At 40.7% G+C, this 11563-nt stretch overlaps 1 protein-coding gene across 5 annotated transcripts; it reads right to left on the bottom strand.

Annotated features, from left to right (window-relative positions):
- Positions 1 to 6296: 6296 nt before the first annotated feature.
- LOC115671854 (superoxide dismutase [Fe] 3, chloroplastic) lies at positions 6297 to 11563 on the bottom strand. Of its 5 annotated transcripts, none has more exons than XM_030593519.2 (8): positions 11116 to 11562; positions 9966 to 10049; positions 9052 to 9243; positions 7478 to 7649; positions 7073 to 7146; positions 6969 to 6995; positions 6782 to 6805; positions 6297 to 6706 (listed from the first exon to the last, which is right to left on the bottom strand). In XM_030593519.2, the coding sequence occupies exons 1-8, from the start codon at positions 11215 to 11217 to the stop codon at positions 6581 to 6583; spliced, it is 801 nt and encodes a 266-aa protein (XP_030449379.1). In that variant the 5' UTR covers positions 11218 to 11562; the 3' UTR covers positions 6297 to 6580. The 5 variants fall into 5 exon arrangements, with proteins under 5 accessions (XP_030449379.1, XP_056159789.1, XP_030449395.1 ...); XM_056303814.1 differs by having other exon boundaries at positions 9966 to 10043; XM_030593535.2 differs by having other exon boundaries at positions 9966 to 10046; positions 11116 to 11556.

Genomic DNA, 11563 nt, shown 5'->3' with positions numbered 1-11563 from the left:
GATGGACCGACCAAATTTTGAAAAGACATCTTTTGGCGGTATGACGGTTTTGGCCCTACCTTTCCGGGGAAATTACGGCGGGAGTCTTTCCGAATATGCAGGGGAGTAATTTGCGCGAATAAATGAGTACATAGGTACGTGATCAAGAAAAACAAGTACGGACATAAATACAGATTTATACGTACACCTTATCCCTATGAAATCTTATCCTACAATGGTCCAAATCCCACTTCTAAAAATCGCTTGATTCTATTCGATTATTTCTGATTTTTCTATCGTGGACTTATCAACAAATGAATCAGCTAAAGTTACAATGAACTCTTTTTGTTTTTTTGCTTTTTATTAATTTTCCTGAACAATCCATGCAGTTCGAATTTGCTTCACCACATAAATTTGAAAGATAAAAGTTGTGACTTTATTTGATATCATGCTTACTTAATTTCTAGTGATAATTTATCATAAATTGATGTCGATATTAAAATGGGCTCTTTCTTCTTTCGTTAAAAAAATGTCCTATTCAAAACAGATAGTAACAAAAATTTAAACCCTCTTCAGTATGAATATTTTTTTTTTTAAAAAGGACTAGCCGTATGTTTTTCAAAAATTGCATTGGCGATAAATTTATGCAATCTCTAATCAATACGTAGAGAGCTAGCGTGTGCTATCATATCGAATTTCAAATATCTTGATATTCTCGCTTCCATGGAAATAGAAAGAATATTTTCAGAAATTAATGTGGGTTTGGAATAGCTTGGGATTTCTTAATATGTTTTGATTTGATTTCTCACCGATTAAAAGCTCGCCCGCACGAGTAGAAAAAAAAAGGAAAGAAATATCACAGTTAATAAATGCGCGAGCGGGAAAAAGGACCAAAAGGGCGTTTTCGTCAATCCGCCCGATGCCCGTCAGAAAGGAGAGGGTGCGAGCGTGACGCGAAGTGCAAAACCCGGTCGCCTGAAATTTTGTGGGAGGGAGTCCAAGTCAAAAAAAATTGCGGACGTGGCGGAACTGACCCCGTCGGATCGGGATGGGGGCGATCGTGCGGTCAATCCACGGCGCCCCACGTGGAGGCAAGACCATGCGATTGCGGCACTCCAACGAAGCCGTTCCAGAAAGCCGGCGAACCGCGAAGCGGGAGCGCGCGAGATTCGAGTTGCTGTCGCGATCGGCAAACCGGTCGGGCGGAGGAATCGGCTGCTTCGCGCCCACGGCGACTCCGTCAGAAAATACATGATTTAAAAAATATTTTTCCTATAAAATGATCATTTACATCGCTTGAATTAATTAATTAATCAATCAAAAAGATTTTCCAAATAATTCATTTTATGCGAAACAAATAGGGCCCGAGTGTCACGCTAACAATCACGTTTTGGAATTTCATGACTCGCTTCGATTTCGATTTAGAAATGGGATGGACATGGTTGCATTCATCATTAATTTTAAAATAATCCATTAGAATTAGTTTTGATAATGCCCGAACACCTTATAGAACCGAGCTGAAACCATCGAGTTTTTTAGTGAGGTGTTGATGCCGGTGGCCTATGCCAGTGCGGCGGCAATATGCTATCCACTTCGTCCTCGATCGAACAAAAATTAACATGTAACAAAGCGGTATGATGAGGGTGGGGAAATGGAAAAGTCGCCGAGGCTATAGGGCTTTGACAAGCAGCATGGAGAGAGCGTGTCTAGGACATATAACTTAGGAGGGAGATGCATTTTGAAGTAACGGCAAATTTTATTTTAAAACTCCAAAGTTATTAGGATGGGTGACCTCCTAGGAAAATGCTTGTACGCCAAAGGATAAATTCACAATGTTCGGTATGAGATGAGTCAAAGCAAATCATACTTCGAGTGAGTTAATCAAAAAAAAATTCATAAATTCTAAATAAAATATACGGAATCTTCGACTCCGTGAGGTTATTGCAAAGGGCTAAGTAGCCCTCCACTACGGAGACCGTAAAAGGATTGCAAAACTCATTCCGCCCCATGACGAAAAGAGATCGTTCCATCCCGTCAAAAAACTCAACCCTCGCCCATTCGACACTCGTCATCAATGCAGTTGCCTGGCTAGATAAAGGCTTACTACACCAAGCGATTCTCCTTCGGACCGAACCCGGTGAATGAAAACAAGCTCGTATCTAGTTAGCTCTTCGGTGGGGTCACGGTGACCGGTTGGCTCATGACAAGTTGGCTCATGACACGGGCCAAATTTCCCGGCAAAACTATACCCTCAAGCTCTGTTCCATTATCGATGTGAACTGCAACGAGATCAGATGAACTTTGCAACACCATCATTGCCCGAGATTTTCCTTTTCTTTTCTTTTCCTAAATGTGTACGAACGGAGACAAAAGGTGTCCCCCCCCAAACAGAAATCCGAAGCCCGTAAAGGAAACGTTGGGCATTCCACCAAATTTAGATTAATGGTGGCACCAAGATGGAACTCGATCAAAACGACCGCGCATCCTCCAAAACGATGGGCCTAATCATGCGAATTGATGGATCCATTTGAACCTCTCCAAAACGACTCCTCAGCTTAAACCCTCTCTCTCTCTCTCTCTCTCTCTCTCTCTCTCTCTCTCTCTCTCTCTCTCTTCCCCCGACAATATACGTCTGTCAAAATTAGGATCATCAAGCTTTTTCCTTGTTTTCTCGGGAACCAAAAGGCAAAAAAAAAATAAAAAAAAATACATTGAAAGTCCTAAAATTTATCGCGAGAGTACAATCGAGTCCTAAAATTTATCACCAAAAGTGCAATTAAGTCATAAAATTTTCAGAAGGTGTAATCAAGTCCTAAAACTCGTCACGAAAATCGAGTTTTGAAACCTTCGAAAAGTGCAATCAACGGAAATGATTTAGGACATGATTGCATTTTTTGAAAGTTTTAGAACTCGATTATACGTTCGTGACATGTTTTAGGACTTTCGGTGCACTTATCGCGAAAAATAATCGAAGGAGGTCGAAAATTCAACCCGGAGAAGTCCCGTCTGTCAACTACGAATTGGAATGTTTCGTCCGGTAATTCGAACCCGCAAGCCTTCCCCTCTTTAGTCATCGGTGCGTGTTCGACCAATTAATTTTATCAATAAAATAGAAAATTGGATCATCCATTGGACGGTCGCCGCCCTTGAATGATTGAACTTTTCCTTTTCTTTTTTCTTGTGCTTTATTTGTATTCTTATTTCTTGCTATGAAAAAAAAATAAATGAAGTTCGTTATCGATTGGTCAAACGTGTGAAGATGATAAATTTAAAGGGCAAATGGGTCCGAGCAGGAGGGGCTTTGGAGGAAGCTTTTCCCTTCCCTTTTCTTTTTTTTTTTGGGCACGGCCCTTTGGAAACAAGCTGGATATGAGCGTGCCGTCGTCATCAAATCAAAGACCTATGAATTTCCCTACTTATAATTCGGGGACACGATCGTAATTAGCCGATCACCGGAAGAAGAGCCGGCACCGTCGCCACCAATTACTACGGCCTCCCAACCCCACCTGAATCCGAGTTCACCAAAGCAATGAATCGAGGCCACAACCATCGGATCTGGAGCCGAAGGCATCGGGTCGGACTCGGGATGGTTAACGATACAAGGGGAAAAAGGAAAATGAAACGAGAGATACTCGAGAGAGCAAGCTGGTTCGGATAGGATGATCAAAAGAGAAAAAAGAAAAGCTATAGAATAACAAGATTCGAATGCTTAACACTGATGAGCAAAAGCACTGAACTTGATGTGACCATCATTTGTGACCATCATTCGTATCATGTATAGATAAACAGTGAAGACAAAATATATAGATATATATATATCTCACTCGATTTATATTTTATCATGCATGTGATGAATATATATATATATATATATATGTATGTATATATTTCCTTTTTGTAAGGCGAAAGGAGACAAAACACGTGACGACGGATTCCTCAAGTTGCTTTTGCTGGCCCGTGTTTTGTTTGACAGTTTCACTCACATTCAAGCTGTTCTTTGTTCCGCACACGGAGAAAAAGGGTTAATTTGAGGTTCCTTTTTGGCGCCTCACCTTCCAATTTCACGCATAAAAATTTGGAAAACTTAGGCTATCTGATTTCTCCCTTGTCACACAGCATATGAAAGTGAAAGTTTGATTCTAGACTTCAGTTATGAAAGTTAAAAGCCGGGAAGTCGAAATCCCAAAAAGCGAAAAATCATCTCGAAAAACCGCCCGCGACACTTCCGGATCGCGGTGTGGAAGAACCGGGAAACCGACCGGATTGTGTTCGGAGAATGCGTTCTATGTAACGAAGAAATTGTTTAAAGTTGCGTAAAATAGCAACATGACGATAGGTAAGGTGATTCGTTTCTTTCCCAAACGCAAAGTGGGATCGGATCATCGATTGGGAGGGTTCAAGGAACTATGTTGGTCAAGATGATGATGACAACACGGAGGTCCAGATCTTGGTAGAGAGAGAGAGAGAGAGAGAGAGAGAGATGGGATAACACAGGGTGTTGCATTAGATTGCAACTAGAAAAGGCAAATGCTAGGAGCAGATACAAAGGAGGAGTTTCGGTTGGAGAGGTGCATGTGAATGTGGAGGTGCAGTTCCAATGGCACGTGAAAGCAACAGCAAAAAAGAGAGAGGGGGATGGGAGTCTGGTAGACCCAACCCCCCCCACCTTCAATTATTAAAAGCTTTCTTCGCTCATGATCACTTCAATCCTCATTGCCTTTTTTTGGGGGATTTCAATCTCGTTGAAACCTCACACATGGTTCTTAGCCCATCTTCCATCTCTAGTTCGTCCATAAACGTTCGAGCTAAGTCGCGGCGAACAGCATTCGCCTTTCGACAATTACGAATCGAAATCCGTCCTCATCGATATGTTCCTAATAAATTCTAATCGCTATCTCGTTATGCATGACATGATAGTTCCATTTGGACATAACACGACGAGAGTATGGCGGTTTGCCCTTTACGCAGGGAATACGTACTTTCGCATCTTGGTAATGCATAGTGTCAATTGAGGTTTCTGCTGTGTTTATCCTGCTTGATTTTTCCTGGATTCGTATTTCCACCCCTGGATTTCTTTTGCCTGTGCATGATTATTTAAATGCTTATGAGGAAGCTACTAAGAAGAAGAGACTCAAAAAGAAGAGTGTGGGCTTTTATGGGCAGGGAGGCATGATCACAACCCCACAGCTTCTGACCTAAGCTTGTGAGCAAAAAAAGAAGTTGGTTTTAGGCTTAATGCTTTTTCAGTGATGGCCTTGTCCACTACAGCTGTTGCATTATTGATCTCCAGTTGACGCCCACTGCCAAAATAACTAATTTCAGGTTGGGTCTACTCCTGCATAATTAATAAGGAGATTGAACACTTGCTGTGACTTGGTCATTGAGAGTGATAATTTCTGTGTGTTGACTCTCAAAGTACTCTTATTTTTGTCCCAACGTTTTATATCTCATCCCTAAGCAAGAGGTGACCACTTTGTATGATTACCCTAATTTGGAAACAAATCCAGATATTGTTTCTACTCTGAAGCCCTACACTTGTTACTTTTAATTGCCCTTTTTCTATAATGGGCGGTTCTTCCCTCAAGGCTGACCCATGACCCCAGGCATAACTAATAGGAGAGGTTTTGGTTAGCTGTGCTTGTTCTTTTCTACATGTGTATATCCTCCATGACAAAACAGTGCATGTGATGGTACAAACACGGTGCACGTGTCCGAGGCCTTTTGGAGCCGGCGTGCTGGGTTATGTGCCGAGACTTTTGGAGCTGGCGTGTTGGGCTCTGCATGCGGGGCTTCTCTTTCTTGCTATTGTCTCGTCGCATTAATAAAAACAAAACAAGAAAAACACGACAATATCAGTAAGAGAGAATCTGCCGGGTTCTTTGAAAGGATTTGCCAAGAATCCTTACTTCTCCGAACTTCGTATTCATAATGCATGCCGAATCTCAATCTGTATTGTGCAAATCCTGGTAAGACGACATGTTGGTATCATCTCCAGCGAAACTTATCTTTCTGCGCTCAGTCTTTATACTTCGCTATAATGATATACCACATCATCTTAATGAAAGGGCTAATGACTGAGCTTGACTTCGCATTTTTACGCATAATAAGCATTTGTATTAGTACTATGGAGAATTTGAACTTGGCCGTCGGAAGTAGAAATTTACTTGTTTGCCTATGCCTGTTTGTGTTTTGTGAATTGGACTAAGTTCCTAGGAAAGTTGCTAGATCATATTCGAGTGACTCAGTAGAAGAAGTTTCAAGCCCACTAGCACAAGCCATATATTAGAAAACACATCAATCAGGTCTGGCTATAAGCATTAACCAAAAACAAGCACATATAAATGCAAGACAACGAAAAATGGGGCGGCAAGTTTCTGATTTCTAATCTCTGCCTCAGCTATGATCACAAATTGGTACAGCACAGTCACTGGCGTGTTCATCAGATATACATATTATATTGAAAAAAAAAAGAGAGGAAAATGTGGGGGAAAAGAGTTTGACTAAATCCTGTTTTATGTCATTAAAAAGAAAAACTCATCCATGATCTACGTCTACATCCCGCAAGACTACAAAAACAGCGGCTTCTTGAAGTTGAAGCATATCATGCAACGGGGATCTTGGGTTCGCCTAAATTAACAAAGGCCTCTGCACGGATAATCCGGACTGTCGCGACATGCCAGGACACAAGGTGATTCATGAATGCATTAACATATTTCCCTCGATCATTCTGTATGGAAGGAATCCAAGATCAGTACACACGTATGTCAATGATGTTAAAAGATACTGAGAATGGTTTTTATACCTTGTAATCTTGGTAATAAGCATGCTGCAAAGGAAAATAAAGGATTTAGGAATATCAAAATCAGAACACACACGCACGAGAGAGAGAGAGAGAGAGAGAGAGAGAGAGAGAGAGAGAGAGAGAGAGAGAGAGAGAGAGAGAGAGAGAGAGAGAGAGAGAGAGAGAGAGAGAGAGAGAGAGTGCTTACTTCCCACGTATCCAAGCTGATTAAGGGCTGCAGGAGGAGGAGGATGCGGATTAACATCTAAGAAGAAGAATGTCTCAGAAAACAAACAGGAAATGCTGACTTACAATGTCGTCCCACACAATCGGGTTAACAGCATTTGATGTCTTCACTACTTCAAGTCGCTTTTCTCGTCTCTTCACTAAACAGAAAAGAAAATGAATAAATATATCACCAGAAAATTACAACCCGTCATCTTTTATGCTTCAGTGACAGATTCAAACTCTTAAGACGAGAACCATCCGAAAAAGGCAAATCAACAATCATCTTTTCAGAATGCATGTTGGTACATTTGGTATTCATTATGGAGTCACTATTCTGTAATCAAAATTGGATTTTGGAGTAAGAGAATGGATGACTTCTTGGTTCTTATTGGCGCTGCAGTTAGAATATTACTAGATGGATGTCAAAGCAACAATCAAACGAGCATCAAATGGGAAAAGATGCAGGCTTAATTTAAGAAATTAACTTACAGACAAGCCAAACCCAGCCTGATCCAAACAGTGACAGAGCAGCTTCAATGAACTTCTCCTTGAAATTGGTAAATGAACCAAAGTCCTTTTCAATCTGCTGAAGAAGACCCAGTTCTGGCATGCCTCCACCTCCAGGTTGCATTGATTCCCAAAAGAAGTCGTGATTCCAAACCTGAAAATTTTTATTTAAATTGGAGTCCACAAAACAATTCAATGCACCGTACATCAGCATACAAGGACATCCTAAGATATAGTGAAATGCTACTGCAACAAGACGAGCAAAACCAGGATATTCTTCTCTCTATAACGGTAACATGCTAAACTTTGTGTAAGCATAACTCGAATCAGATCCAGCTACTTGCTAAAAGTGCTGGGCTAGTATTAGATGTTGACGGTCAGCAATCGGTTAGGTCTGGCTAGACGTACTCAATCCTGCCTGATATTCCAATTCTTTTGGATATTTCTTCCCGTATTTACATCAATATCCATACAAGTAATGCTTGCATCAAGCAAGGCGGTCATAAGTAACATTTCCATGACTCTGCCCAAGGCTCTAGCAGTTTGAACCCTTTTGGGTACAAAGACTAGCCCTAAAAGCAAAATGGCTTGTCCAAATGACGGTTACAAATTTGCCAAGCTGCAATCCTGTCTAGGTGCATCACAATCTGGAACTAGTGCAGAAGATTCAGGAATCTCACTAAGATTATAAAGAGCTTTTTTAGTACGTGTAAATGGTCTCTTGCGCACACACATACTACCCACGACGCGCTTCCAGCTGCGATTGTATGGCCTAAAAGAGGCTCTCCATCGAATGATTATAGCAACTAATTACTCGCTAAAAATGCTAATCAGTAGTCGAAATACTACTTTAATCTTTTCCAACCATGTAATTCTTATTTATCTGAGCAAGATGAATTGGAATAATGAAATGTTCTCTTTTATAGTCCAGAAAGTTCACAACCACATGCATGTACATTACCTGAATGTCAGATATAAGATGAATACATAAAACCCTTATCATATGAACTGCTAAGACATTCACATGATATCTCATAGCCCATGAACCAATTACTCAGGGTCAGACGACAAGCTATGCGTAAGAACACGTTAGATCCTCACACTTGCTCACATTTTGGGTGAAATCCTTACTTGAAATCTGAAAGGCCCATGGAATGCTATTGAACAAAAACTACGCCATACCAAAAAGGCTAACTATGCGTGCTGTTAAGCAGCTGAATATCCACAAGTACTTTAACAAGGTCCACTGAAACTCAGCTCTCTTTTTGTATGATAAGCACAATAATTTTGTATACCAGGTTCCTTTAGTTAGATCCCTTGTAAACAGCAATTGGAAAATGAACTAAAGGATTTGCAAGTAAAGCAAAAGGCCCAATCGATGAAGTATCATGAACTGAATGTGCTCGTGGCTGCTCTGAAAGAAAGGTTTATGTACAGATTTCCTCAGAAAACAGCTTCCATCAGCTGCATAGTCCCAGTGGAGAACGAAAAGGCAAGTTCCCTAAGAGGATACAGCACAACCAGTAAGTGAACTTGCTGAAGAAAAGAGGACATACCTGTGCAGCATTATTGAACTCCGGTAGTGGGTTCCCATTGTTGTAAGTTACTTTGACAAGTTCGTCAAGAGTGTAGCCATATAATATATCATTCTTCTCAAGTTGTTTGTTCAAGCCTTCCACATAACCATGATGATGTTCTCCCCAGTGTGTTTCCATAAGCCTCTTGCTCATGTATGGTTCAAGAGCATCCTACGTATTCGGACACAGTTACTAGCAAGAATAGTAAAACTTCAAATGTCAGAGTGTAAATGTTCTACGTTGAAATAACTGGCATCGAAAATTTCAAGAGTGGCGAAAACTCCAAGTTACTGGAGTAGGTTTTTCCATCAATAGACCTCAGACAATTAAGTAAAGAACTAATAATTATGGATAGATGACGAGATAGTTTCTTCTTTTCCATTATTGGTAAGAAAGCCCAATTTTTACATTATCGATCAGAAAGCTTCACTTTTTTAAGGTTCGCTGGCAAAATACCAGACTTAATTCCTCTAATGATCATTCGCAAAACCTGTATCACATGCTTGCGAAATAGAGTGAATGCCAACTACATATTAGAGTCTCGAACAAGCTTGGATCATGGCATAAAGCCGCTTCGTGGCTTAAGCCAAACACTCAATTAAAAGCATGGGCCACTTTAGAACTTCATTTGCAATGGATGTTCGTGGGAGGAAACTTCGTACAGTTGAAGTAACTTCAAAATTCAATTGGCACAACCTCAACTTTATGCCACTACGCTTATCTCTAGTTCGAGCGATAAGCATCAGTAACTGAAAAAAACTAGCTTAGCTTAATTAATTATGCTGGCCATGGCAATGATAATTACACTACAATTATCAGTGTATGTCTTAATCCTTTTGGGTAAAACTGTCAGATTGAAAACTTGTACAGAAATCTATCAACTAACAACTTACAAGTTCATACGGAGGACTCTTCAACCCATAGAAAGCAAGAACTTTTGAAGCTTTGCGTGAGCCAAAATTGGGTCCTCTCTGCTGCTTTTAAACAACAATTGGACTAAGATGTAAGATTAACAGCATATGTAGAACACTGGTTGAAATCAATGTAGAACGGTAACACAGTTCTGACGATGGAATTGGTGAAAAATGGATAAATAAACATCTTTTCCTGAACTGATTCATTTGTATGATGATGTCTATCCTATTCTTGCATCACAAGAAGTAAATGGACCGTTCCTGTCACTTTGGCATAACATTTCTCCCATGTATCACGCTTCTAAAGTATCGTCACAGGTGATCAGAGGAAGCTCATCGATGACAAAAATTTAATCAAACTCGAACAGATTTTTCGTATTTATGCTCAAAGCACAGCTCACAAGAAAAGCGCAGCAAATAATATTTGATCCAGAAACTCCAAAAGCACAAGAATTGTCAGTTTTGCAACCTAGAACTAACAGAGACTCTCTTCAAAATACTGCGGATGCACCTAGAGATATGCTTGTTATCGCTTGAGTTGCACCTAAACCCAAACCAAATCCTGAAATCTTCACTCTATTTAGATTGAGCCTAGTGTCACCGTCCAGAGGAAGTGACCCAAATGATTGAGCCTTAAAGCTTTTGAGGGTTTAGGAAATCTTGAGTACTCTATAACATTCTTGAGGACAATATAGGTTCTTGGTAGATGGTAAGATGGAATCTCCACCCATAGATCAAGAGGCAATGTATGGTTGTAAACAAAGGGGTTCTTGTATAAATAGGGTCCTCTCCTATCATGTCACGAGTAACAGAAATCCAGAACTTCTCTTTACGAGTTTCTCTCTAATTTCTCTCTAGAATCCAGGCCGCACGGGTATAGGCAACGCTAGATCAACCAGCCGTGACCCTATTCTATATCCTCATCAATTCACAAACACCATCACTATTTTCAGATTCCGCAATTCACAAACACCATCACTATTTTCATATTCCTCCAACAATTGCAACATTATATTGCTATTCCACTATGATAGACAACAGGAAGAAAAGAAGACGGCAAACAGTCATACGATCAACACCAAAGAGCCCCAAAAAAAAAAAAAAACACAGTAAGAGCTCAAAACTGTACCAGAGCAGGAAGCTTGAGGCTGTTCAGGTTCTGAGAGCAGTCATTACTCCATGGGAGCTTAGGCTGTGCCAAGCAAGACGCGTGAAGAGAAAAAGACCCCATCTTTACCAGCCACTTTCCTCAACTTGTCATCAGACAGCCACCATCCGCAACAAGAAAAGCCACCCACTTTGCTGAGCGCAATGAAAAACCAAGACACCCAAAACCACGTCTTTTCCAAGACCGACTAATTAAATCCTCGTTCCAAAGCAAATTTCGGGGCAAAAAAAAACACAAATGGGTCGCTCTTTTCTACACAAATGAGCGCAAATGTTTCTGCTTCTGCAGCTAAAACACGCGAAAACTGAGGTGCGGAGAACAGGGGAAGGCTCAAACGGGCAGAAAGTGAAAAGGGGAAAAAAGCAAATTTCACCTTGAAGATGTTCGAAGCTGGGTATGAAGAAAGCGA

This window comes from Syzygium oleosum, unplaced genomic scaffold (genome assembly GCF_021117445.2).
Source record: "Syzygium oleosum isolate NSW1041296 unplaced genomic scaffold, Sole_v2.1 Sole_v2.02, whole genome shotgun sequence".
Taxonomy (NCBI): Eukaryota; Viridiplantae; Streptophyta; class Magnoliopsida; order Myrtales; family Myrtaceae; genus Syzygium; species Syzygium oleosum.
The sequence above is the reverse complement of the archived record's forward strand: the minus strand, read 5'-3'. Positions and strand labels throughout refer to the sequence as shown.

Excerpts from the sequence above, each read along its gene's own strand:
- LOC115671854 (XM_030593519.2), bottom strand. The coding sequence starts at position 11,217 with ATGGGGTCTTTTTCTCTTCACGCGTCTTGCTTGGCACAGCCTAAGCTC. Across the intron at positions 7,650-9,051 it reads AGTTCAATAATGCTGCACAG|GTTTGGAATCACGACTTCTT; the intron begins GTATGTCCTCTT and ends AAAAATTTTCAG. Across the intron at positions 6,996-7,072 it reads CGATTGTGTGGGACGACATT|CCCTTAATCAGCTTGGATAC; the intron begins GTAAGTCAGCAT and ends CTCCTCCTGCAG.